The 27,867-nt window shown below is 42.9% G+C and overlaps 1 protein-coding gene across 1 annotated transcript; it reads right to left on the bottom strand.

Moving 5' to 3' along the window:
- Positions 1-42: 42 nt before the first annotated feature.
- tgfbi (transforming growth factor, beta-induced) lies at positions 43-20,603 on the bottom strand. The gene is made up of 17 exons (XM_071457686.1): positions 20,394-20,603; positions 19,748-19,846; positions 10,853-10,917; positions 10,444-10,601; positions 10,154-10,318; positions 9,560-9,706; positions 9,345-9,486; positions 9,014-9,226; positions 8,677-8,814; positions 8,038-8,180; positions 4,990-5,126; positions 3,682-3,812; positions 2,174-2,298; positions 1,993-2,095; positions 1,814-1,881; positions 961-985; positions 43-867 (listed from the first exon to the last, which is right to left on the bottom strand). The coding sequence occupies exons 1-17, from the start codon at positions 20,504-20,506 to the stop codon at positions 806-808; spliced, it is 2,034 nt and encodes a 677-aa protein (XP_071313787.1). The 5' UTR covers positions 20,507-20,603; the 3' UTR covers positions 43-805.
- Positions 20,604-27,867: the final 7,264 nt, after the last annotated feature.

Here is a 27,867-nt window from a genome sequence, read left to right as displayed (position 1 = left end):
CACACACACACACACACAGCTTCAAATACAGACAACTCGATGTGTGTTTCACTTTTCGCTCCTGTTTCAGCTTTATTTTACAAAAACACAGAAAATCCTAAACAGCTCCAGAAATCATCAGAAATCATCAGGTCACTTTGTTTGTTTGAGCTCAAACCTGCCGACATGCTACAGGACGACACACAGAGTCCAAAAATAAAAACAAAAAAAGAAAAACACACACTTTACAAAAGTTTTACATGTGAAAGTTCAAACTTTAGACTTGAGAAAATGACGGTTGGTCAATACTAGTTGTTTTTTTTTTTACAGTACACAGAAAATAAAACACTGGGTTTGGTTAAAAAAAACAAACCAAAAAAAAAAAACAAAACAACGTAAAACTTCATAAACAATATTTTATCTTCTTCTTGTCATAAACTGAAAAAGAAGGAAAAGTCCCTCAGATCCTCTCACACCATTTGATCCTTCAACCTTTATTTATCTGGACTTCATTTAATTTATCACTGATGAACTTTGTTTTTACTGTTTGGTTCAGTCAGTGGCTTCCTACATTTCCCAGAATGTCGTCCAACAACCCTCAGAGACTGTGTGTAAACAAACAAATAACAAAAACATCTAAACTAAAACCAGATGATTTAGTTAATCGTCATCATAAACACTTCCTGCTCCCAGTGTTAGAGGATTTCAGGGGGACTTTTTCTTTAAGACATGTGACCTTTAACCCTCTGGGGTGAGAACTTGTTCAGTTTTTCTTCTTCTTTAATTGCTCAGATGTTGTGGTGCGTCTGTTTCCTCCTCAGTGCTTTTACTGAGCGTGGTTCATGGTCCTGCTGGAGCGGCTCTGGACCACCTTCTGGAAGAGGTCGTCTGAGGAGCAGAACCAGAACCAGATACGATGAGCTCAGTCCAGAACATGCTGACGCTCTTAATCACACATTTCAAAGACACACACAAACTCACCGTTCCTGAAGCTCTTGGAGTCGCCCTGTGAGACAGAGAGGAGGCGTCAGAACAGGTTACAGCCTTTGTTATAACTGTTCTCGCCCTCATGTCCTGGATGTGTTTGCATCACGTCCCTGTTGTGGTTCACTTTGTGGACATTTAGTGTCTCATGAATGTGATGTTGGTTAAAGGTGTTTCTCTGACAGGTGGAGGCAGGTGTGTGTGTGTGTGTGTGTAGGATCAGTTCACATGTTGAGTTTAACAAAGCAGACATCATGATGTGTTTTAAGTTACACAAAAATATTCATTTACAGCTGTTTTTATTTGACCAGCCCTTCCAACCTCTGCAGCCACACCTCTGTCCCTGGGTGGACAGAACACACCCCACAGGTCTGACACAGGGACACATCCAGTGGACATGAGGGTTCCCTCTGCCATGATCAGCTGCTCTGGATCTCACACCTGACAGGTGTGCAGTGTAAATGTGAGCTACACTCTGCAGTGAAACCAGTGTGTTAGTTCTAGTGCAACTCAGGCTCAGACTCAGACTCAGATACAGACACAGATACAGATACAGATACAGATATGGATACGGACTCAGACTCAGACTCAGACACGGATACGGACTCAGACTCTGGTTCAGACACAGACTTGTTCCATCCGCCCAGGGACAGAGGTAAATCTGTATCTGATTCTGATTCTGATTCTGATTCTGAGTCCGAATCTGAGTCTGAATTGCACTAGATTCAGATTTAGACTCAGACTCAGACTCAGACTCGGAGTCTGATTAAGAGTCAGACTCAGACTAAGACTCTGCTGCAGGTTTTCAGTGGTCCTCATGGTTCATTGGTGTATCTGCTCTGTGTCTCACCCTGAAGGAGGCTGCCGATCGGAGAGGCGCTGCAGGTCCATCAGCCTGTTCTCTGTCCACCTTCGGGGCTGCAGAGACACAAAAACATAAGCAGGACCTTCAACGGGAGTTCAGGACCAAGATCTGAGTCTTTAGACTCTGTCCCAGCAGTTAAACCTAAAGAAGAGGCTGTGACTCACGCAGAGGTTTGATGATGCTGTTGATGCCGTGAACGACTCCGTTAGTCGCCATCAGGTCTGCATCGGCCACTGGGACCTTGTTGATGTACACCGTGTAGTTCCGCTGAAATGCATCAGAGACACCATCAGCACTGATTAGTGATCAATAACAGGTATTGATGAGTGAGGAGTGAACACTTACCACACCAAGCTCCAGCTTCTGTCCCTGCAGAGGTTTGACTCTGGTGTGAGATCCAACTCCCCCACTGACCAATATGCCCTCGCCCAGGTGATACCTGAGCACACCTGACAGCTCCTGAGGGTTACCTGGTCACAGACAGAGACAGAGTTACAGCACAGCGGTCTGTCTCTCTTCCTGTCTGGGTTAGAAAGTGAAGTCTGTGTTCTCCTTGTTCCTCCTCAGATTCTTGAAAACAAATTTAAACCTAATTCAGAATCAGAAGAAAAACTTTGAATAAGATGAAGTGAACTGAATCTGAGCTGTTTGACAGGAGTTTGTTGAACATTGGACAAACAGTTCAGTTTCGACAGTGGGTGAGTGTTAAGAGCCTCTCCTCATGTCTTTATTAGGCTGCAGCTGTTCACACATCAGACTGCGGCAGACACTTTGTATAAACCAGATCAGAGCGACTGGTTCAGCTGAGTCACATAAACAGACCAAACAAGGAGCAGAGAGAGACCGAAGTGAGGCTGATGGACAGTCCACTAATTCAGACCTCCTTTACTTCCCCTAATACTCACTGTCCAACACCTGGAACCATGGTTTCCTCTTAAATTCCACCAGGTACAAGTTGTAAAACTGGTTTGGCCTTTAAGGGCAGCTCTTGCCTGGAGGATGTGTGATATCACATTAAATGTTCTCTAGTGATTACATCTATTTTTTGCACCTTCGATTTTTTGTACAAATGAACACAGGACAGGAACTATCCTCACCTGAGAGAAAACAAGCTGCAGTTTTCCTCCAGTTATCATCACCATGCAGACACTAATGACTTAGACTCACTTTATGGAGCTTTTATTTTGGAATCTTCTCCTCCTCTACATCTGACACTGTCACTGCGGAGATTCATCTTTTACATTCAAAGGTGATGAACATTTTACTTCTCGCATGTTTAAGGACCATATTTTAACTTTTCCAGTGTTTTATTTTAAGTGTTGATATCCATAAGAAGATATATTTGTGGTTTTAAGAACCAAAAACCATCTCAGTGTAGTTTTACATCTCCTCTCATAGGCTTCTCAGTGGAGCTCTAGTAACAACAGGTCAGTGAGCCAATCAGAAGAGAGACTCAGAGCCTCTCTTCTGACTGGCTGACTGTTTTCTGAGCGATCCAATAAAAAATATAGCAGATTTCAGGTAAACACTCAGAGAAACCAAAATCTTCAAGGTTGGATGGCAGATCCAGGTGGGTGGGGCTTTGGGCATGGGTGAGAGCAGCGACTGCTTGTTGTGACATCACAAAGTTACAGAAGTCCTGATGGCTGGTTTTAAGGCTCAGTTTCTGAATACAGGCTGTGTGCATTTCTCTGTGGACTGAGTGCTTTGATACTTTCACAGTATTAATATTGAACCTAGACCTGCTTTATAATAAAAAAGACATGGACATCTAACTTCATACTATATGGACCTTTAAATACTTTCCTGTGTGTTTCTCGTTTCAGTGAAGGTTCATGATGTTTCATACTCACGCATCAGCCTGTTGAGCTCGCCCTGTGGCAGGGCACTAAAGGCGTCGTTGGTGGGAGCAAAGAAGGTGAGTGTCCCCTGCTGGTTCAACAGCTCCGTCATACCTGCTGCCTGGATGGCACCAACCAGGAGACTGAAAAGACAGGAGGTTTGTTTGTTTCATACACCTTTGTTAGGTGGATGGGTGGGAACATGAGACAATTTCTTGTGTTCATGTCAACAGGTAATGAGTAAGAGCTCAGGTTTATCACACCTCTGTGAAGTTGCTGAAACCTTGGTCTGTGTTCTAACACACGGTCACAACAGTGTTAGTCACGATGTGATCGCAGTTAAAACTGAAACCATCAAACCATCAAACTGCTTAATGACATGTCTGTAAGTGGACCGCTACAACCACCTGAACTACGGCCACCTGAGATACATGTTGATCTGATTCAGTGTGACATCGCTTCCTGAGGATATCATCTCTCATGCCCCTCCAGAATAAAGGTCCAGAGAAACAGAGGCTGCAGAACTTCATTCAGAATCCTCCTGTTTCCTTCAGTGTCACAGTGATCCAGTGACAGTTGTCTGAACATTGTGATACACTGAAGACAGGAGCTGATCACAGTCGATCACAACAGCTCACAGCTGATTCAGCTGCTGTAAATGGGACAGTTTGTCTCCAGGGAAACAGATACAAGAACTGGGGTCAAGCTGTAGCTCACAGCTAACTCACAGAATCCTTGTTAAAATTAAACTTTCTGTTTACATCCCCAATACATTGTGGGAACTGTAGTTCCAAAACTTATATTCAAGATATGTCACACAGTGTCTCTGGAGGTCTCCTGGATTCATAGAAGTTGAGTTACATATATAACAAAGAGTATGTGACTGACAGAGGTCCTAGTAGTAGTAGTAGTAGCTCTCCGTAGGAGCTGCTGAGGACTCTTTAGCCTGAGAAAACACAGAGAAGGGGAGGTGATGTCTGGACCACTTCACTGTCTGTCTGGTTAAACCATCACTGGTTCAGGTTTTTCCTCTAATGGCTCCACATTAAATCTCAGACCAGAATGTTCCTGGAACAACCTGAACAAGGACAAAAAGTTCTGTCTGATCACAGGACATTTCTGTCTCAGGCAGCAGTTTGATCCACCAGACAGGTCTGCTAGGAACTATCTGTATACAACTGTTTACTGCTGTTTAAAACTGTTTACTGCTATTTACCAGTGCTTAGCTTTGTCTACCAGCTCCTTCCTCTTCTGAACTGAGAAGGAACACTATCTCTCTAGTAGCTGTTAGTTGTCCATGACTGGTCTGAATGTTCTCACCTGAAGCGGTCATCAGCCTTCAGGACATCCATGATGGTTCCCATAGGAGGAGTGAGGACTTTGTCCACAGTGAACATGGAGGCGTAACGTCCGGTCTTATCATGAGCAGCGATGCAGGCGTTCTCAATGCACAGGTTCTATGAACACAGAATAATAAAATAACACCTGAGACAGAGATGCAACAAATCCTGTTATTTTATTATATTGTAGTTTGTCGCAGAGGAGGTCAACATCTGGCACACCTGGACCACAGCGTCCACCCTGAGAGACGAGCAGATCACAAGTCTTCTATGATGTCTTGAGTGACTGTGACTCACAAAACCTGTATCTACTGAGTGAAGAGAAACACCTGAACCCCCCAGAGACTGTGACTGTGTCCAGATCCAGAGTCCAGATCCACCTTCATTCAGCCAGAACCTGATCAGACATGAAAACAGTGGTGACAAGCTCTGACTGGTCAGAGTGTTAATCTCCATTTACAACAGAAGTGTCTCTACACACTGTGAAGTGCATCTTTATGCAGATGACACTGTTTTCTTTTTATCTGACCACTGTAACTATTCAGTCTGCTTTTTAAATATTTCTGATCAAACAAGATCTTCTTCTAAATTCTGACAGAACAGTTTGTTTCTCTCAGAGTCTGGACTCGCTCTCAGGAGCCATGTGAAACCTGACAAACTGTAGAGCAAAGTAGTTAGGTGTTTGTCTCCATCCAGAGGAAAATTCACCGGAATATTCGAAAGGATAAAACTGAACCTGTTGAACTTGTGTCTGTCTGTTCACATTCAAACTTTATTCACAGGTTTCTTTTAACAAAGATCCTGATTTCAACTAGACCTGTTTAAATAAAGGATTAAATACATAACCAAAAAAAATATCTCTGAGCCAATCACGACAGACTCTGAGATCATCTGATCTGACAAATGGACCATCTCCTAAAATATCACGTAGACTGGTCCCAGCATCATCAGTTTTCACTCTGTCTGATGCACTGAGCTAATTTTTTCCATAAATAGAAAGAGTCTTTGATCACATCTGAGCCCTGAAGGTCTGGATCTGAACCTGGTCTAAGACATAAGAGCTTCCCTTCTCCATCATCAGATCTGAGACAGTCTGTCTCTGTACCCACACACACACACACATACACACACACACACACACACACACACACACACACGGTGTCTGGAAAGATTTAGCAGCCGTGGGAAGCAGGAAACTTCTTGTGGTCTGCAGAGTTCATTACCAAGCAGAAATGCGAGCCACCCACGGGTTCTGGACCTGAAACATGTGGAGCCAGTGCAGAGACCACCAGAGACCATCTCACATCACAGTCTAACAGTCTCAGTGACACATATTAGCACATGAGCAGCTTCCATTCAGGACTCACTGTTCATAGATCAATTATCAAATCAGTCAATCATCAACTATGAAACTAACCAACAAACCACTGACTGATGTCTGACAACATCCAGGAGGAATCCTTCATTAAAAACTCAAACCTCATCTTTCTAAGGAAGACCTGATCCAGTTCTTCAGGTGTGGTCAGTGTGACAGGTCTGCTGTTAGTACACCTGTATCTATTCAAAGCAGAAACACTGATGTGGTCGGACATGTTGGCTGAACCAGTTCTGTTCAACTCTTACTGCCAACGTCACCTGAGAGCCACAGTGTTGATGAACCCAGCATCAGTGTCGGGCCCTTGCCCCCTCCTGGTGGCTCCTACGTGCAGGACTTTTATTTTATTGGGCTGCGTCTGATTCATTACCACATGAAGCTCTGGATGATGTCACCACCACATGTGGTCACAGTAATGAGGCTTCAGAGCAGACATGCACACTCTCATGCACTCACACTGTTTCCTGTATCTGAAAAATCATCTTCAAATGTTTAATGTTCAGACTCTTTAGTCTCTTCAGACCTGTTCAGGTTCAGGTTTAGATCACATCACTGATTTAATGCACAAACACACAGACTGGCTTTGACTCATACCTTCAACTTATTAATGAAAAACAGTCACAAACTCAGTGACCTCATGAAATCATCACTCAAGATGAAGAGGCGGAGACGATATTCCTGGCCAGTGAAGACAGACCATTCTTCCAATCCACCCAGCAACGGAGGACAACAGACAGGCTCCAAAATATTCACCAACTAAACTTCAGTTTTTCCTCCAAGGACTCAGCAGAACGTGGATTTACATCATCACTGAACGTTGTCTGAATCAGTGAAACAGACAAGTTCCAGGAAAATGAAAACCACCGTCTCAACAGCAGTGGTTTTGTTTCTCATGTCAGAACCAGATTCAGTAGCAGCTCCGTCAAAGCTGGACTCATCAGGACTTCCTGTTCTGACTCAGCTGACATCAAACGGCCCAAACCCGCTCCAAACACGGTCCAGCCTGGTCCTTTAGACAGGACACGAGCCCGACTGTCAAACATTATCATCATCAGGGTCTACACCTGATGAGTCCACAGGGAAACTGAGAACACTTACTCAAGTACTGAGGAACTTTTACTTCACTCATATGTTTCCCTTCATTTTTTACAGTAAAATACTTTCTGCTGAACTGTTTATGTGACAGATTTAGATTTCACATCAAAAATAAATGTATTCAACATGTTTAAATATTAAACCCCTCAGATTTATCTGGTGACCCTCTGGAGGGGCCCAACCCCTTGGCTGGGAACCAGTGGACTTTACTATCTAAGTGTATATGATGTAGTTAAAGCAGCTACAACAGTAACATAACTCAGGATCAGTGATCTGATGATTTCACAGAGAATAATAATAATAATAATAATAATAATAATAATAATCAGCTCTTTGATAGACTGTTGTCCTGTCTGGGGTGTACCCTGCCCTAAACCAATGTCAGCTGTGACTGGCTCCAGCCCCCCTGCAACCCTACATGGATATGCAGTATAGATAATGGATGGATGGGTATTGTTATTAATATTATTAAATACTACTACTACCACTACTACTATTACTACTACCAGACCAGAGGACTGGAGCTAGACTCTCAGGAAACAAACTCATGATTCTCACATTTCTGTAGACAAAGACTCTAAGTTTGAGGCCTCCCAGCGTCTCCAGCTCCTGACCATGATACAGAGACTTCGAGGACAGCTGTTCCTTCAGGATGTGGTTGGTCATCAGCCTCCTCATGTTAGGAGTCATGGTCACACTACCTGTTGGACACAGACAGGTAAATACATTATAAACTACCTGTTGATTGTAGTTTGTAGTGAGTATTAGAGCACATTCATTCAGTTTGTACAATATCATTTTGTTGTGTTCATGAATTAATCTCAGTCACTTTGTCATTTCTTCATTTAATGTTAAACATCTGTCAGTGAAATGAAAGTTTTCAAATGAAGGTCAAGAAAAGGGGGAATGTGCTCTTTTAGCCACTGGGAGGCTTTTAAAGTGAAACAGCAGCAGGAACTGTTTCCTTGATGGAATTAATTAAATATGAATGAAAGTTTGTAACAGAGAGGATGAAGATGAGAAGATATGAGATTACACTGACTTCATCACTTACAACAGATAAACATGGAGGAGGAGAACAGAGAGCTTTTTTAAATATAGTTTTTGTCAGGGGTAAAAAAACAAAACAAAATCATGACAACAGCTCCTGTCCTGTCCTGATGTGACTGCGGAGGTTAAAGGTCAAGTGAGTGTTACCTTTGAAGGCGTCGTTCAGCGGAACCAGCATAGTCAGAGCCTCGGATCCCGTCAGATGGGGGCTCAGACCGGCTTCAACAAACAGTTTGGTTGCCGTAGCAACAGATGAACCCTCAGCAAGCTCCAGGAGAGTTTTGGCTGAAACAGACAAAAGTAATTGAAAACACTGTGACTCTGTTGGTGCTACAAACAAAACGGTAGCTGCCGTGGTGTTGACAGCAGCAGCGGGAACAGTCAGCAGCAGACACAGTAGCACAGTAGTATGTAATATTAATAATATGGTCAGGATGTGTAGCAGTAGCTTCAGTATCAGAAGCAGTAACAGTGTGATCGGTACCTGAGTCAGGGATCAGCAGCTCGTTGATGTAGTGGATGACTCCGTTGGTGCCCAGCTGATCTTTCTTGGTGATGATGGCCTTCCCGTTCAGAGTCATCTGGTCTCCATCACAGCCAACCTCCAGCACGGTGCCCTGCAGAGTCTCCATTGGATTCCCTGACACAATCGACTCAGCGCACTGCATCTGCTTCAGGATGTGGTAGTTCAGCAGGTCTGAGGGGGCAGGAGCAGAGGTGGACTAGCATCAGCGTGAAGTTCATCAAGTCTGTGGTGAGTCTACCTAAGACTACCAGTAATCACAGCTAGCATCAGCGCGCCTCCTGCTGGTTACCTCTCAGAGCTACAGGGTCTCCAAGGATCCTGTTCAGGGTCTCCTGAGGAATTTTCTCGAAGGCCTCATTGGTAGGAGCGAAGACAGTGTACTGACCCTCGTTCTCCAACATGGCGGTCAGGCCTGCGGCAGCGATGGCCGTCTGAAACACAACAGAGGAGGTGAGACTGAAATCTAACTCTGGGTAAGACTCAGTGACAGACTGATGTACTCACACGCAGTGTCTCCAGGTCTTCATCGACGTCGATTAGCGTCTGCACGTTGTTGGAGATTGCAGTGATGACACGGTCGACCACGTGCACAATGCCATTGGTGGCGTGTTGGTCAGGTTTGATCAGACGAGCGCAATTCACTGTCACAACCTGAGGAGGTGAGGAAGAGGAGGAAATTTAAAATTTGGTCATCACAACGACGTGCTGTCAAAGAAACCAGTGTTTGACCAGTTAAAGATTAAAAAATAGACATCAATTACAACGATACTGAAGTGAAGTGATATCTCTCTTTATATCTCAGATCAACGTTTTCTCCCATAAAAGATCTAATATTACCTGTTTGAATACATCATGTAATTTACTGACCTCTTGTGGCAGCAGTAGGCTATTGTCTCTGTTAGCTAGCTTGACTTCCAGCTGTTGTATCTATAGTTTCTGTCATTTTTGTGGGTGTGACCGTGTCCTGTTACAGCGTGTTGCAGTGTCTTACAGTGTGTGTTACAGTGTCTTTTAGTGTGTTGCATTGCAGTGTGTTAATGTGTGTTACAGTGTGTGTTACAGTGTGTTGCAGTGTATGTTGCGGTGTGTTACACTGACCCCATTGCTGTAGTGGTGAATGTGGACATGGAAGTCCTGGTACATGGAGGCGAAGGAGGCCCCGTGTCTCAGCTCCTCGGAGGTCAGACGGCGGTTCACCATGTGGTAATGAAGAGCGTTGAGCAGCTCGATATTCACGTTGCTCACCAAAGCATCCAGGATCTCCTGCAGCATGACGACAACAAACACAACACAGTGTCAGCATGGAAACACAAATATATCGTCATCACTGTGAGGAGAGAAAATTGAGTCTGTGATGTGGCCTTTTTAGTAGAAACGACGGTACTGACGGTGGGCAGGGCGGCCCAGGCCTCGTTGCTTGGGGCGAAGAAGGTGAAGCTTCCTGGACCTTCGATCTCCTCCCTCAGTTTGGCTCGATCAGAGTACATTTGAGTGGTGGAGGCTCCGACTACGCCCAGAGTGTTGTAGATATTCACCAGAGGCAGTGCTGCAGTGACACACAGACAACCAATAACCTGTCAGCTGCAGGATATTGATTACAGCTGATTTGATCAAATGGTGATCAAGAAATTCATCCGTCAGTTTGTGTTCAACAGTCAAATTGTTGCACTTTATTAATTTACTTAATAAATACATTGATTTTGTATTAAACTATTGAAAGCTTAGTATTCAGTTTGCTTTGTGTGTGTGTGTTGTGTTGAGTGTTGTGGGTCAGAGGGTAAAGGTCAGAGGTCATACCAGCAGGACAGCCCTTCTCTCCAGGAATCCTCTCATATCCAGGACAGCACTCATAGGTGATCACCCTGCAGCAGGAAAACACACAGCACGACACATGAGGAAGCTCTTCTCTCTCATTCAGCCTTGTTCTTCTTCTTTCCCTGCGACATGTTGCTGCTGGTTTTAGCCTCAGGTGGAAATACTCCCCATTTCTCCATAAAACTCAGTTTCCACCTCAGACCCTCGTAACTCGTCTGTAATATTTCTGCTTCAGGAGACACATAAATTCCTGTCTGTGTATAATGATGCTAATAAAGTTATCTGTACAATGATGCTGCTACTGCTGCTGAACAGACTGTGAGAATCTGCGGAATCAGACTGACTGTTTCCATCAGATCATAAACGCACAGTTTCCCATAATGCTCCAGTTTACATGGCAGTAAATGTAAATATTGTTTAATTATCCAGAGGAAAATCTTGTTTAGATTCATCAGGACCATCCTGAATACAGGAACTGAACTTGGACTCTGTGTAGCTGTTGTGTTGCTTCCTGGTGATGATGATCCTGGGGTCTGGTTTTAGACACAAACAGATGTGAACTGAAGTGAAAATTCTTAAATGATTTTGCAGCTTGAGAGGAAAGGTTGTGTCTGACCCTAAGGCTTTTGAATCAACTTTAAAAACACGGAGTAAAAAGTGGAGGAAATCACTGGAGTTACTGGAGACCAGTCAGCTGTTCAGCTGAGAGGAGGAACTTCATATGACTTGAAGCTATGGTAACAGGGTTTACCTGTTAAGGGGAGTAAACTTTGCTGCATCATGTTGGTCCAACAGAGACTGACTCTGATTATAAGATGTGGACGAGCTGCAGCAGCCTCATGGTCAAACTAAGTTTCTGACATGAAACAACAGAAACAACACAACATCAGTCGTTGTTGTATGAGAGGTGACTGAGAAAATACTGGACGTCACTGAGACCGGCAGGATGAGGCTTCAGGAGCTTCAATCTGTGACCACGTGGAGCTATGAGGGTCTCTGGTTCGAGTCCCACCTGGAAAACCCTGTGAAGCCTCTGAGCCTGGCTCTGGCAAACAGCACATGTGGGCTGTAATGAAGCATGGAGGCCAGGCAAAGCCGTCATGACTTCCTGTAGAGATTTCCATAATAAATGTGGCTCAGCCGTCTGGGCTCATAAAGCTCATTTCCTCAGAGAGAAGAAGAATCTGCAGCCAGACCAGACGCCTGACAGGGGACCCACAACCACTGCCAGGAAAAACACTAAACCACCAAGAGCTCCACACTTCCTGTTCACTACAAAATAAAACGTCACGCTGAAGACTCAGAGACAAGAGAAAAGTTTAAATAAACTGTAAATAAGTTTAAAATGAATATAAATTTACCTTTGTATTAAATATTTCTACAGATTAATTTAATGTTTCAGGATTTTCAGACAACACAGTGAACAGAAAACAGAACTGCTGTTATTGGCCTGTAAGATGAATACAGCTCAGTCAGAGTCTCTTCTGCTGACAACTGTTAAATCTTCACTGAAACTGCTTCTACCTTTCATTCAAATCAGCAGCTGAAGGCTGTGACAACAACCTGCTGCAGAAACACGTTCACTGTGCGTTAAAGCAGCACAAAGCTGCACAAAAGCATAAAGCTGCCACCTTTAACTGGTGATGTCCATGAATCTCTGATGTTTATTAGGATGTGATGAAGTTTTAGCTCTGAACATAGTTGACGTTTCATTTACTGAGCCTCAGCTGTCAGTGTTAATGCAGCTGCACAATTAACTGACTGAGAACAGCATGTTATTGTCAGAGGTTGTGAGCTCAGTATAGTTTGGACTATAACTGGACTCTCCACAGTTTTACACATCAAGGTAAGTGATATTAAATCACTGCATTTTATTAAGCTAAACTTGGGACTGTTTATTCATTTCTCACACCGAAGTGTGTAAACTATTGTTCTATTTAATGATCTTATTTTATTTTGATGTATTTTATTTTTTGTCTGGTGTTTTTTTAATATCTCATCTTGATGAGATATCTGATGTAAAGCACTTTGAATGGCCTTGTTGTTGAAAGGTACTGTACAATAACTCTAATGAAAGACTCACATCTCCGGTTTTAATCTGTATCTACTGTAAGACAGAGACAAGAAAGAGACACTGAAGCACTAAAGGAGGGACTTAAGGACTCTGACTCGAGTCCAGGTCTCAGGTCTCTCCATCTCTGTTAGCAGCAGCATCTTTAATAAAAATAAAGTTTAATGTCTGGAGACAGAAAAAGGAAAAGGTCCCAGAGCTCCTGCAGCCTCCAATCACAGCGGTAGTAAAATATAAACAGATGGAGATCAGCTACTGACAGTGTGTATGTATGTATGTGTGTGTGTGTGTGTGTGTGTGTGTGTTGGAACACACACTGGACTGATTATCAAACCAGATGGAAACTCGACTCTCGTTTGTTCCCCACATAAACAAAGATGGCTGCCGTGGACCTCTGACAAAACAAACAGAGCGAGGTTGCAGTAATTCAGCCGGTGGGGTCGAACCGCTCAAGGGAAACATCCAGCAGAAAAAAATACTGCAGCCAAAGTGAAAAACCTTTTACAGCATCGTCCTTCACTCTGCTTGTCAGATTCAAACATGAAACTGCTCCAGACTGAACCGATGACCCTGAAGAATCACTGAGAAAAGTTTCAGGAAGATGAAACGACATTTGCAGGGAGGTTATGTAATGTTGGACAGAGAAGAGACAAAGACCTGCTCAAAACTTTCAGCTGCTCTGATGCTGAAGTGTCTTTAAACACCAGTTTCTCCTGTTGGTCAGGCCAGCGTGCATGGCGGCTGACAGAGTGTGCATGGGTGAAGGAGAGGCAAATTATAAAGCACTTTGTCTGCTAAGGTAGAAACACAGCCCATTTAACACAGATAATAGAAACAGCAGAGGACCCAGGATTGAATCTTGAGGAATTCCACATGAAATTACAGCTCAGTCGATTTAGAGTTACCTTTAAGATTGAGTTACTAACAAGGTAGCTGCCTGGGGCTCTGGCACTCCAACATTTTATCAACCAGTTTGTGCTTTATTTATTTCAACAGAAAATGTGTTTGGCAAAATGCATCACTCAAGCACAAAATCAACTGATAAAGGCCTCAATGTTGAGTCCTTCATCACAGGCCCTGGTGACTATTTCACAAAAGGTTTTACAACTTTCTTATTTCAGCTGAAACACTGAACGGTAAGATGGAGACCAGGTAATGTTCCAAATCAGAACAAACTGTCGACATTTGTCTTGTTTGTTGTGCTGGAGAAAAAATGGGTGAGTTTCAGTGTGTAAATGTTACTGTGGATCTGCCTGAACACAGAGGAGCTGCTCTCGTGTGATTCCATTAGTGTTCAGTTTGTCAGACGACGTCATCATGAAATACCTTTCTCAGCAGCAGCTGCTGGTAAACATGACTGCTGGTTAATATGACTACTTGTTAACATGGCTTCTGGTTAATATGACTGCAGGTTAGCATGATTGCTGGTTAACATGACTGGTAGTTAACATGACTGCTGGTTATATGATGGTTAACATGACTGCTGGATAACTGCTGGTTAATATGACTGCTGGTTAACATGACTACTTTTAACACTACTGCTGGTTAACGTGGCTGCTGGTTAACTGCTGGATAACACGCCTACTAGTTAACACGACTTCTGGTTAACTACTGTTGACATGTAGTGTTTGTGAGATAAACTTTGTTTCCTCCTTGTTTATTTAATTTCAGAAAGAGGAACCTGTATAACTGAGAACAACTGACGGCAGCAGCAGGAAACTGAACTCTTGGTTCACTCTTAACAGAAAAAAAGACTGTGGCAGCAAAGAGGGAACTTCCTGTGCCCTGTAACTTGTTCTGTGATCAGGTATATCTTAAACACTGGTATGTCCAACATATCGCACAGCACAGCTGCTGTCATTAACCTCTATTTATTTTGGTTTTATCAGATGACACCTTGATCATAAAATACACATGTGATGCAGTTAAGAGATTTACCTTTTGTCATGTTTGACTGGGGACAGAGTTCTCTACTAAAACCACCTGAGCCTCTGTCAGACTCTGATCAAATTCACACCAAATAATGTGAAAATCAGATGGTTGAATGTAGATGAAGTCTCAGTATTTGAGAGGTCTAGTTCTGTAGGACTGAGACAGAGGGGGGAGATTGTGGGTGGGTCCATGGTTGGGGGGGGGGGGGGGGGGGGGGGTATGAGTCTTCCTTCTGCTAACCTCTGACCTGCTGATCCTCCTCCTCAGAGACCCACTGGCACACACCCAGCGAGACAAAGACAGGGCTGTACTCACACACTCACACTCACACTCACACACACACACACACACACACACTTTTGTATTTCTATATTCATGGGGACCTACCATGGCTTTAATACATTCCCTAAACCTGTTTCTAACCTGAACCCTCAAACCAGGTCTGAACCTTCAAACAGCCCTTTAAAGGTGTGAGGACCAGACACAGTGTTCTCACTGTGTGAAGTCTATAACTCAAACTGGTCCTCACACAGATAGAAGTACACACACAGAGAGTCTGACTCTAAACGCCCCCCGTCAGGAGTGTAAATGCAATTAAACTGTTTTCACAAATGGTGTGTCTGTCCTCTTACAGCTTCACTTCCTACAAACGTTCACAGAAACCCTTACTTCCTTTTTTCCCAGTTTCCTGATCTGAGCTGAAAGAATCTGTTTGTGAGAAACGTTCGCCTGAACTCTAAGGATGTTTTAAAGCTGCATTTAACATCCTGTCGACTCACTCACAAACTGAGAGGCCTTCATAACCACACATTTACTTCAGCACACATGTAAACACACGGAATGACCTTGACATATTTCAGAAATATGTGAACAAAACTGAAGCACATTTACAGAACAGACTGCCAGTGAAAGAGGGGAAGAAAAAAGGTGAGACGACAGAAGAAAAGAGGAAGAGGAGGAGGAGAGGTGAAGAAGACAAAGAAAATCGAAAGTACCAAAGTATGAAAAATGAAGAAGAGAAAACGAGAAGATGTGAATCATTTCCATGGTAATGGATGAATCACAATGACTGTTAGTGACAGTTTCAGTTAAAATGCTGAAGCAGCTATTTCCATGGAAACTAACAGGACCCGGTCTAAGCCTGTTATTATTATCATTCAGTCTAGTGTTGGCTGTTTAAGTCTAGTCTCACCTGGTTTAGTCTAGTGTCAGCTGGTTTCAGTCTACTGTTTCAGTCTAGTATCAGCTGGTTTCAGTCTAGTGTCAGCTGGTTTCAATCTAGTATCAGCTGGTTTCAGTTTACTGTTTCAGTCTTGTATCAGCTGGTTTCAGTCTAGTGTCAGCTGGTTTCAGTCTAGTATCAGCTGGTTTCAGTTTACTGTTTCAGTCTTGTATCAGCTGGTTTCAGTCTAGTGTCAGCTGGTTTCAGTCTAGTATCAGCTGGTTTCAGTTTACTGTTTCAGTCTTGTATCAGGTGGTTTCAGTCTAGTGTCAGCTGGTTTCAGTCTAGTATCAGCTGGTTTCAGTCTAGTGTCAGCTGGTTTCAGTCTAGTATCAGCTGGTTTCAGTTGCCTGTTTTAGTCTAGTATCAGCTGGTTTCAGTTTACTGTTTCAGTCTAGTATCAGCTGGTTTCAGTCTAGTGTCAGCTGATTTCAGTCTAGTGTCAGCTGGTTTCAATCTAGTGTCAGCTGGTTTCGGTTTAGTATCAGCTGGTTTCAGTTGCCTGTTTTAGTCTAGTATCAGCTGGTTTCAGTTTACTGTTTCAGTCTAGTATCAGCTGGTTTCAGTCTAGTGTCAGCTGGTTTCAGTCTAGTGTCAGCTGGTTTCGGTTTAGTATCAGCTGGTTTCAGTTGCCTGTTTTAGTCTAGCATCAGCTGGTTTCAGTCTAGTGTCAGCTGGCTGAGCTGACTCCACTCTAACCAGGGACATGACCTTCAGAGTCATGCTCCACCCTGGAGAATGACTTGAAGACCAGGAGTCCTGACTGTCATGGACTTTCCTCCACAGTTATCTGACCTCAGTCCCATTGAACATTAAAAGGGTAGTTGAAGACTGACAAAGCTGAGGCATCAGAAGAAGCTCTGTGGACCACTGTCAGGTCAAAATGGGAGAACATGGGTCAAAATAAATCTCTGCTGCTGGATTATCTCAATTGTCACTGAGATAATCTGAAATCCATGGACATATTTCAAAGAGCTGATATTGAGCTGATATTATATTTTGTAATGAAAGAAATAGTGAACTATGAGCAGGACGGAGCCTTCATATTAAATGCTCTTGAACAGAGACACCTGAATCATCCTGAAGATGATGTGAGTTTGGTGTCTCTGTGATAACTATCCCTCTTTCTGTACTAACAGCTGTTGAATGTTTTCATCTTTGTAATATGAGTTTTACAAACAGCTTCTGGATTTATAACTCCTCTCCTGATTTATTTCTCCTCCCTCCTCTGTCGTGTTCACAGCTCTGCAGGGACTCAGAGAGTTGTGTTTCACTCAACAGTGTTTCTACATAAAGAGTCTGGTGGATTTGGGGATTTCGCAGCACGTTTCCTCTGCAGCTCGTTCCAGACACTGACTCAGGTTTAACGTTCATGACGACAGGAACATTTTTTTAGCTGGAGCTCAAACAGGAAGTAAACAGAGAGCACAGATACTCTCTTGTCTTGCTATATTCATGAGGACATGTCATTGACATATTGCACTCTCTGATTCTACCCTGAACCTGATTCTACCCTAAACTTGATTCTAACCTTTAACCAGGTCTGAACCCTCAAACAGTCATTTGAAGGCGTAAGGACCAGACGAAATGTCCTCGTAATGATGCTTTTGAATAAAATTCTGTCTATGATAGAGGGACTCTCTCTCTCTCTCTCTCTCTTTCACACACACTCACACACACACACACACACACACACACACAGCTTTAATCCTGTTCAGCTCATGCAGAGTGGGATCTGCGACACAGCTGGTCCACTGCTGCCAGAACCTCATTAATAGTGTGTGTGTGTGTGTGACCTCAAGTCTGACTGGAGTTTCTTTGTTTCTCTTACATGCTAAAGTCTAAAAGCATCAGATCTTCACTTCATTATTAAACACTGAAAACACTTTAATGAGTATCAGCAGTAAAATGTGATTAAAGATCAAATGTTGTGAGTAACAGTGGAGGAGCTGCTGAGGAGCTGAGATGTTTCCACCTGTACAGACTCACAATCATTCAAAACTCTGGATGTTGTTCAAACTGTTGTTTGAACCTGAAGAGCTGATGTTTGGAGATATGTGGTTTTCACATGACAAATGTAAAATGAGAATACCAGTAAATCCAGCTGCCAGATAAATGCAGTAGACCAGGATACAACCAGTCTTTGAAATTACTGACCAAACCCACCAAAATTAAACCCTGCAGGCTGCTACAACCACACATCCTCCAAAACACTGAGTGTCCTCCGTCATCACTACGACCCTGAGACATGTCCAACCTTTGAAATGTAGAGACTCCAGAGTTGAAACACTCCAGCAAAAAATAAGAATCTCAAAACTGGACTGAGGAAGATGAGCGCTGCCTTAAGACTCTGAAACAATGTGAAATCAACTAAACTTTAAATTAATTCTGTCTCAGTTTCAGGAAACAAAACAGTTTTCTGTTTGAGTCTCAGGATCTTTGTGGATTAGCAGTAAATATTCACCCTCAGCTGCTCCATGAACCTGGACCTGTTAAATCCTTCACTTTACTGCTACAGAGCATTTAAGACCAAGGTTCAACAGGATTTTATATCAGCAGCTGTTATTATATAATCAGTATTAGAGCAAACATTAAGCCAGTGAAGATCAGTTTGTTTGCAGATGATACAATTCTCTACACACCTGAGGTCTCTCACTGGAGATCAGTCCAACACTATTAAAATACAAATACAAACTTTACTCCTGGACTGATACTGTCACTCTCTAATACTGGCCTTCACATTGACTGATATACTTTACAGCTGCAACTAACAATTACTTTCATTTTTGATTAATGTGTGAACTATTGTCTCAATTAATGAATTATTAATTTAATCTAATAAATGGTGGTGAAAACAGTCATGAGAAGTGAGATGTGATAAATACAACCTGAGAATCAGAGGATCCTCACATTTGAGATATTGAAACAGAAAAACTTTAGAATATTCATTCCTGTCAATCGATCAATCAAATAATCGATTAATCAGCTAATCGTTACAGCTCTTGGCTCCTCATAAAAACTCTTATTTTGATTAATTATGTGATCTTTGATGAATGTGTCGCATTGGTCAGTTTTTCCCTCTCTGATGAACTGTATGAAGACAGTCAGTGAATACGTCAGGAGGTGGGTAATGCCAGCACCTCCCTGTCAGACTCTTTCACAGGACCTTAAACACACCAGCAGGTAAAAGGTTTGTTGAGTTGCAGAGTGAGCTTCGGTAAAACTGACTAAAGCAAACATTTGGACATGTCCTGTGAGTGAACCCTGCAGGTCCTGGTCCTGGGATGTAAACCGACACTGATGGTTCTGCCAGGCTGACGTCTTTTCTTCTTCAGAGGTTATATAAGAGGCGAGGACACCTCCGGAGAGGGACATTCCTCCGTCCACTAAACACAAACTCACTCCGTCCAGCAGGACTGAAACTACACAAACAGACTCAAGTAGAAATCCAGACACAAAAACATCTTAAGGCTGATCCAGATCAGCCCAATCCAGAAAACTCAGTCCTGAAGACTGCTGACAGCACCCCAAAAAGAAAAAGTCACAGGCAGTGGAAAAGCATTTTGCAAAGGAACTTTTTAAAATCTGTCTCATATAGCTCTGTTTTCTTCAGTCAGTATTAAAGTCCTCTGACAGTTTCAGTCAGACTCACGTGGGTTTGCCGCAGATCTTGCGATGGTACCACTGTTTACAGTTGGTGAAATATTTCTTATCGGTGCCTTTAATCTGCTGCATGGCACAGACGTTCGGTCTGAAAGAGAGAAGAGGTGACAGAGGTCAACAACAACAACAACAACAACAACAACAACAACAACAACAACAGGTCCTTTAAAAGTCCCATCAGACTCTTTAAACTATGGATGATTTAAGGCCTCAGCTTCCCTCAGATAAATAAAGCTTCAATTATTCAAACCTTTAAACATGAATGTGAAGATAAACTGAGGCCAAAGTTTTTTCATCCAGCATCATTCCACCTTAAACTGGTGGACAATGTTGAGAAACAAAAACATTTTAAACAGACAGTTCATGTGTAAAGAGACTCCAGGTTTATCTGACCAGTGTTATCTATAAACCCACTGATCCCATCTTAAACGGAATATTACACTTTTAAGGTGGCCTGAAGAGAAGGAGGTAAATGTCCTGGGTCCACTGAATAGTCTATACAGAGAACGAGGTGGTTTTAACCTTTGATCCAGATTCACTCAGAGGTGGTGGTCTATGTTAAGGACAGATACCAGATTAAAGACTGGATCAACAACCTCCTGCACAAAGTCTGGTCGGAGCGGGATAAAACTCACCCCTGCTGCCGGCCTCTGATTCGGCTGTGCTGCAGGACCGCCTGGTACGGAGACCGGGCCACACAGACGGTCAGAACCAGGGACAGACCCAGGACCAGCACACACACATTCATCTTCACTGTCTGACTAAAAATTCTGCTGCTCAGTCTCTTCTCTCTGCGTCTTCTTCGTCTTCCCGCTCCGCAGCCCGAAGTCCCCTCTGGATCCAGGAGCGACCAGATTTATGAAGGGGAGAGGAGGGGAGGGGAGTGGAGGAGAGGGGAGGGGCGGGACGCAAGACACCAAGATGAAGAACCGAGGTCTTTGAGTTGAGTCTGAAAACCACAGTGGATCAGAACCTCGCAGGTTACAGAGAATAGACCGTCTGGAAGGAAGGAAGACACAAGTGTTAACATTTAGCCGATCCATCTTTTCTTTTTTTGATTTTTTAATTTAATTTTTAATTCATAACAATACCCTGAATGTATAGAAAATATTCAGAGAGACAGAGACAGAGGAGAGACAGAGGGCAGAAGAGAGACAGAGGAGAGACAAAGGAGAGAGGAGAGACAAGGGAGACACAGGACAGAGGAGAGTCAAAGGACAGAGGAGAGACAGAGGAGAGAGAGAGAACAGAGGAGAGACAGGAGTAAGAAAGGAAAAACAAGACAAGGTAGAAACAAAAGATTTGTATCATAGCGTATCTCTGTGTCTCTGTTGTCATGTTCACATGAGATGTGAAAACCTGCTTAGTCGTCCCACTGACAGTGAAGGCAGCATGGGGCAGACTGATTCATTAGAACCTGAACAAAGACTGAGCTCCTCCATAAACATCTGTCAAACATCTGGCTGGACTCACACACTGGGTGGAGGACATAATGCTGACTGGGGGGGTGGGTCACATGAGATCATGATTCAACAGGTGAGACGCGCAGGGACACATCGTCAGAGCAGCCGCTGGAGCTGGAGATTGATCTCACAGCTGTTTTTTTTTAATCTGGTCTCATGTTTTCACCAGGAACAATGAGACTGAACCAGATCCTGTGGATCACATACATGTACCTCATGTTACAATACATGTTACACTACCTGGTCTCTGGATGTGAACCTGGTCTCTGGATGAGGACCTGGTCTCTTTTATTTTCATCTCAGTGAACAAACTGGCTCAGAGTCAGCCTGAGTCCTACTGAGCCATGGAGATTTAGACTGATACAGCACAGAGTCGGTTTCCCTTCAAGGAACACAGAAGAAGAACTGACCCCTCTGGAATCAGGATCATGTGTAGATGAAGGGACTCAGTCAGGTCCAGATCTCAGAAGCTGATCAGATCTGTAAAATGTTGAAGGAAAAAAGAAAAGATTAATTATTTCTCTGCTGCCTTCATGTTCTTGTGATAAAATCTGACATCTGGAACATTAAATCCAGCTGTGACATGGAAACTTCCTGAGCATCTGCAGGTCTGTCCACAATCTGAAGCTGTGGTCTGAGGAGTCACGTCAGCTCAGGTGGGTTCACTTTACCAGAGTGAAGAGCAGCTGTTACTGAGGAGGGACAGATATGTAGCTGTTGAAACACTATCCAGCTGTTTGGCGTCTATGCTGATCTTCTACAAAACCTGGAGGAAAAAACGGTGGAGAATGTGCAGACACAGAAATGAGAGTGAAAACTCCCCAACAGGAGAAAACAGGAATCTGGAGGTTTTATCTCATTATCTTCTGTAACCAACCCGACCAGTGTGTGAACTCAATGACCCTCATCCTCCACGATGAGCTACATTCTGACCTCTCATCAACAGATATTTAATTTCATTTTTTGTAACAGACCAAATCTCCACAGGAGCCTGACTGTGAGAGAAGTGTGGGTGTTCGAGTGTGAACATGAACAAAGATGGAAAATCCTGAGGCTGAGATGACGAAGGCTGAAGATTCCTGGAGACTTGAAGACATCCCTGAAGATGAGACACAAAGACCAGTCTGAGCTGCTGAGTCAGAAACACCAGCTGGAGGAGGTCAGAGGTCAGCTACAGGTCTGACATCATACAGACACCATCGTCATCATCATCATTATCATCATCATCATCATCATCATCATCATCAAATAATGAATGCCTCTTTGTTCTCAACAGCTGAAACTACTGAGGATTCAAAAAGGTTTAAAACTTTTTTCCCCCACTTATTATTAGTGAAGAAACAGGATGAGCAGAGAGTGACAGGAGACACTGTGACAGAGAGTTGATGTGACAACGTGAATATAAAATAAGATTTAGTGGTGAAGATTGAATTTTGTTGGTATGTTGTGGGTAGTGTATGTGTAAGTGTGTGTGTGTGTGTGTGTGTGTGTGTGGTAGCATATTCTAATGACAGTGCATCATATACAATAATAATAATAATGATGATAATGATGTTGATGATGATGATGATGATGTGATAATGATGGAAACAGGTTCAAAACTAAAGAATCTGTTCCAAAAAAAAAGACTAAAACATGTTTTAAATGTTTCATGTTGTAAATAACAGAACAAAACAATAGGAAGTTGTTATTATTATTATTATATGGGGAATTTAAATGAATAAAATTCAGCTTTTTTGTCCATTGGGTCTGAACTTTGTCTCCAGCATGAAAGAACCAGTGAAATAATGTGGTGTTCAGAGGTGTATGTGTATTCTGATGGTGACACTATGACCACGACAGGAGACAGTGTTTATGTGACTCACTGTTATCAGCTGGTGTTTAGCTTCACTTTGACTGTGAAATGGAAAAAGTGTTTCTAACATCCTGGACTCAGACACACACAGTGACACCTCCACATGGACGTTGCACTCAACACAATATGGACACACACAGTTGTCCCTCCTGTCCATCCTGAGTGTGACATCTCCTCTGACTGCTCTGACAGAGGAGGAGGATAAACCAATACATTTATTCTCCTTCTTAACTTCACCTTTGTTTGACCAGTCAGTCCAGGTCTAAAGCCTCCGAGGAGACCTGGAAAGTTTCATACAAGATGAGACACAGATGCGCAAATACACCAACACAAACACAAAGATGCAGAAAACACTAACTTCTGCTCAGCACAAAGTCATGTTAATTGTTGTGATGTTGAGGTTGTTCGTTTACACAGAGAGCAGCAGTGTCGTCATCTTTAGCTTTTAGAGCAGCACGAAAACACACGTGGTGAATGTTTTTACCCTGCTCCTCTGTTTGTGTGTCACAGCCTGTTGGTCACAGCGTTCCACAGACTAAAGACTTAAGACTAGAGACTACAGAATAAAGGCTACTGACTACAAAATACAGACTCAAGACTAAAGACTAAGGACTAAAGACTACAAACTACAAACTACAGACTACAGACTAAAGACTAAAGACTAAAGACTACAGACTACAGACCAAAGAGATATGAGCTGCCAAACACTCAAGCTGAGTCACAGGAGCCACATTTAACATTAAACATCTTTAGTGTAAACACAGACATCAGTGAACTCATTGCTGCTTTGTTCTGTTTATAATGGCCAGCAGAGACCTCATCACTGTCAACCCTCTGCCAGCTTGAGTCTTCTCATCAGGGTCAGGCCTTGAGGAGCCACAGTCTGGACTTGGACCTGAGACTTTGTTGTTTCTGCATAGCCAAACTCTGTAGTTGTCCTGGTTGTGGTGCAGTGTAGGTCTGTGACAGCGAGCAGAAGGTGGTGTGATTACAAACTGTAGTGACTGAAGATGAATAATGATGGAGAGGAGAGTCTCAGCTTCAATCACAGCTTCTGTTTTTAAAGCGCGATTAGAAAATGCGACTGATAACAGAAACACACCCACTGTCTCTCTCTCTCTCTGTCTCTGTCTCTCTCACTGTGACGTGAGGAATCTCTCAGGGTTTTACTTTAGTGTGGAAACTTCACTTTACAGTCCATTTCACCTTTTTCACATTGTGGTGTTGATACACCCAAAACTAACACAGAACGAAGGCAACCTGTTCAGAGGGTCTGGATCCTGGTCTTCATCAGAGCCTCGTGTTTCCGGTGATATCAGCTCACCGCAGATACAGTGGGTCCAAACATCTGAGGCCACATTGAAAATCTAATATTTTCACATTAACCTGGATTTAATTAGAAAGTCTGAAGATTCAGAAACATTTAAAAACACGGGAAGTCCTGTCCTGTAAAATAAAGATTTAATATTCTGGTCTGATTCTAGGTCAGAAATCACATTTAACACAATTCAAACTCCTTTGTCTTTGGTTGTGTCTCTTCCATTGAAGCAGGTGTTCAGGTGAGACTCAGGTGGGTCTGGTTGACTCATCAGAGGCTCGCTGAGGTACCTGCAGCCAGAGTTCACCTGTTATACACAAGGCTGTGCCTAAAGTTTCCAGCAGCGGCTCTGTGATGGTTGAGAACTGGAAAAAAGTCCTGTTTACTAATGAATTCCAGTATAAGATGTTTGACAGAGGGGTTATCATGAGGTGGGATTGCTGCGATGCAACATCGAAACTCTATTTATACTTAAAATGTTTAGCTAAATTAGGACATTATGGGATGTATTCATTTTTTATGTATATTTTATACTTAAAGTAACAACAAACAGAATATTCAATGTTTCTCTGGCATTAAGATGAATAGACAGAGTGTTCAAAATCTGTCGTCCTCAGTCTATACAGCACAGTCCAAGAAAGACAAGCTGTTGTTTCTGACATCCTCTCCTGTGAACCTTACGTGTTTCTGTCCACTGAGTTGATAAGTTCTGTGAAGGGTCGCACTTCCTGGGTTTTAATTTTGACCCCTGTGTTGTCCTCTTCCCTGAACCAGTGACTTGGTGCTGTTCCTCTGAAAGAGTTCAGGACCTGCTTTCTACTTCTTCCATGTCAATGTTTGTCACAGTGGCAGATCCTGGTGAGCCCATAGCACTGCCATGCTTTTGTCTGTAGAGCCCCCATTGTTCTGGAAATAGGTGGTGTTTAGGCAGAGGTCCAGCAGTTTACATATCTGGTCTGGGTTGAGGTTGTTGTATGTGAAGGGTGTTGTCATGTAACAGACGTTGCCTTACTGTTTCCACCACCTCCATAGTTGATCCATATATGAACAGGTTTTGTGTGCAGGTTGTTTTCAATAAACTTTAAAGTTGAGTGAGTGAATCAGGATTTTACAGTGTAGACCTCAGCTCAGTCTCTCTGAGCTTCAACTCACTTCAACAATATGACTCACTACAGTCTGTGTTCTTCATCCATATTTCATCCACTTCAACAACCTTTTCAAACAAATTCAAGCTCGCAGCACAGTTTAGCTTTGGCTTGTGCAGAAGCAGCAAGTCAGCTGCTGTTTCTTCAGAAAGTGGAGTTTCTGTGATTATACAGTACAAATAAAAAAAGACTTGACCTGACCAATGATTTATATTGATAATATAACAGTATCTGATTTTCTTAAACTCTAATTTATCAACATCATCAGTCTTTATATTCAGTCTGTGGTGTGAACATCCTCAAGTGTTTCTCTCCTCAGTCAGTTCTGTTTCTGGTTCAAGCTGAAGTGCTGGTCGTTTTCAAATGCCTTCCATTTTGGTGCATTCAAGTTCAACAATGATGAAATACACTTTTATTAAACCTGGTTTAAAGACAAAGACCAAGAGGAGCCAGGTGGACAGAGACTAACCAGGCCAGTTGAGAGGAAACGGGAACCAGGAGGAACCAGGCGGGCCACACTGGGCCAGAGGAAAACCAGTTTTCCAGTTTGTAGACGGAGCAACATGTTTAATACCAACATTACCAGGAAGTACTGGTTAAAGTCCAGTTTGGTTTGTTGTGTGTGTACTCTTCACACTCCTCGGTGAAGTCCTGACATCAGCGAGTCAAAGCTGCTCTTTCCTCCCCACGCATGACCTTTGACCCCTGAGAACATCTGCTGGAAACCTGAACTGATCCTGAGCACAAAGCAGCTCTGTGTGTTACAGACCATCTGTTGCGCACACACACACACACACACACACACACACACACACACACACACACACAGACATAGGTTTAAGTGTGCAGTGCTCCCTCTGCTGGTGTCAGGGAAAGAAAACACTTCCCAACATGAACATGTAACATGAATCTATAACTGACAGATGATTCATCAAACAACAGTTCTTACACGTCTGCTAGTCTCTGAGTCTGATCTCAACAGACTCCTCCCTTACCTGATCCAGGTGTCTCAATCAGGAAGTCAGAGTTGATGAGCTTCAGACCAGTTTTTATGCAAACTAAATATGAATCATGGCAGAGGGTTTTTACAGAGTTTGAAACATGACTGGAGGAAATTTAACTTTGAAATTCATGTTCAGGAGTCTGTGAGTGATGAAGCTACAGAGTAAACCCTGAGTTCACTGGGTCCTATAATAGATTTCTGTTCAGTTTAACTTTTATTTAACATGTGATTGTGTTTATGTAATATCTGTTGTAAGGTGGGGGTGGAGGTTGACTTCAGCTTCAGGCCTCCAGAAGTCTTTCAGTCACTGTAATGGAAACAAAAAGCTGCTGTCATCTGATCTGTTGACCATCAGTCTGACTCCACCCACTGCTCCACCTGAACAACAGGTGCCAGGTACTGTTACTGATGCATTCAGGTGCTGTCTGAAACCCCAGAGTTTCTACATCAGAAGAGTCTGTTGAATCCTACTCATCCTGTTGTTTTCAGTTCATTAAAACATGGAGATGTAGAACCAGACGGAAGGTCTGAATTTAGAGTTGGTAATACTTTATTTTGGGAGTCTGTAAATTCTAATTTACTTCTATGTAATCTCATGAAATGTTTCCTGGAAATAAGCAGGTAAATTATCTTCAATTATAAATACAATGATCAATTAATACACCTGTAAAACAACACGTGACCTCAATACCTGATCACCTGACCTCTGTCATCGTGTCTCTGTTGTCTTACTCTCATCACCCTGGGATGGTCACATTTACAGCAGCACCTGAAGGCAGCATCCCCTCTAATGCAACATGAGACCAGAGATGGTTTGTTGTGAGCATAACTTCACTCTGTTACCAAAACCAAAGACATGTCAAGGACATTAAATGTTGTGTGACCTTTGACCCACAGATACGAACATGTGACTCATCCTGACACGTCTGTGAATAAAGACACAACTGTTAGAGAGAAGCAAACATTTTATTGTGAAAATCTTACTGCTCTGTAGTGAGTTCAGTGATGTTATTATGAAAGTAATCATTTGTCTTCCTGACTGGCAACAGATGAGCTCTGCTGACTCTGACCACAGTGAACTTGTGTGTTTGTTTAGTAGTGATGTTTCTCGACTATCATATTGTTATTATTGTCTGCAGTGTGTTTGTGTGTTTGTGTGTCAGTGTGTGTGACCCTCAGCTGTCACAGCTTCTCTCTGCTCAGACACAGTGTGAATAATCTGCATGATCCAGGAGAAAAATCCTTCAGGGACTCTGCTGGTCTGATGATTTTCTGGTTCCTGAAGGCAGAGGCAGAGTGAGAGCTCTTTACTTTTTGTCCCATCT

This window comes from Trachinotus anak, unplaced genomic scaffold (genome assembly GCF_046630095.1).
Source record: "Trachinotus anak isolate AG129_WGS33_773 ecotype Australia unplaced genomic scaffold, CSIRO_AGI_Tana_v1 ptg000021l, whole genome shotgun sequence".
NCBI classification, from domain to species: Eukaryota; Metazoa; Chordata; class Actinopteri; order Carangiformes; family Carangidae; genus Trachinotus; species Trachinotus anak.
The sequence above is the reverse complement of the archived record's forward strand: the minus strand, read 5'-3'. Positions and strand labels throughout refer to the sequence as shown.

What these genes read in the sequence shown, in the direction of transcription:
- tgfbi (XM_071457686.1), bottom strand. Translation starts at nt 20,506, where the DNA reads ATGAATGTGTGTGTGCTGGTCCTGGGTCTGTCCCTGGTTCTGACCGTC. An exon ending in AAGACCTGGAGACACTGCGT is followed by an intron (nt 9,487 to 9,559) that starts GTGAGTACATCA and finishes GTTGTGTTTCAG; the next exon opens with ACGGCCATCGCTGCCGCAGG. An exon ending in CTCCAAGAGCTTCAGGAACG is followed by an intron (nt 868 to 960) that starts GTGAGTTTGTGT and finishes TCTGCTCCTCAG; the next exon opens with ACGACCTCTTCCAGAAGGTG.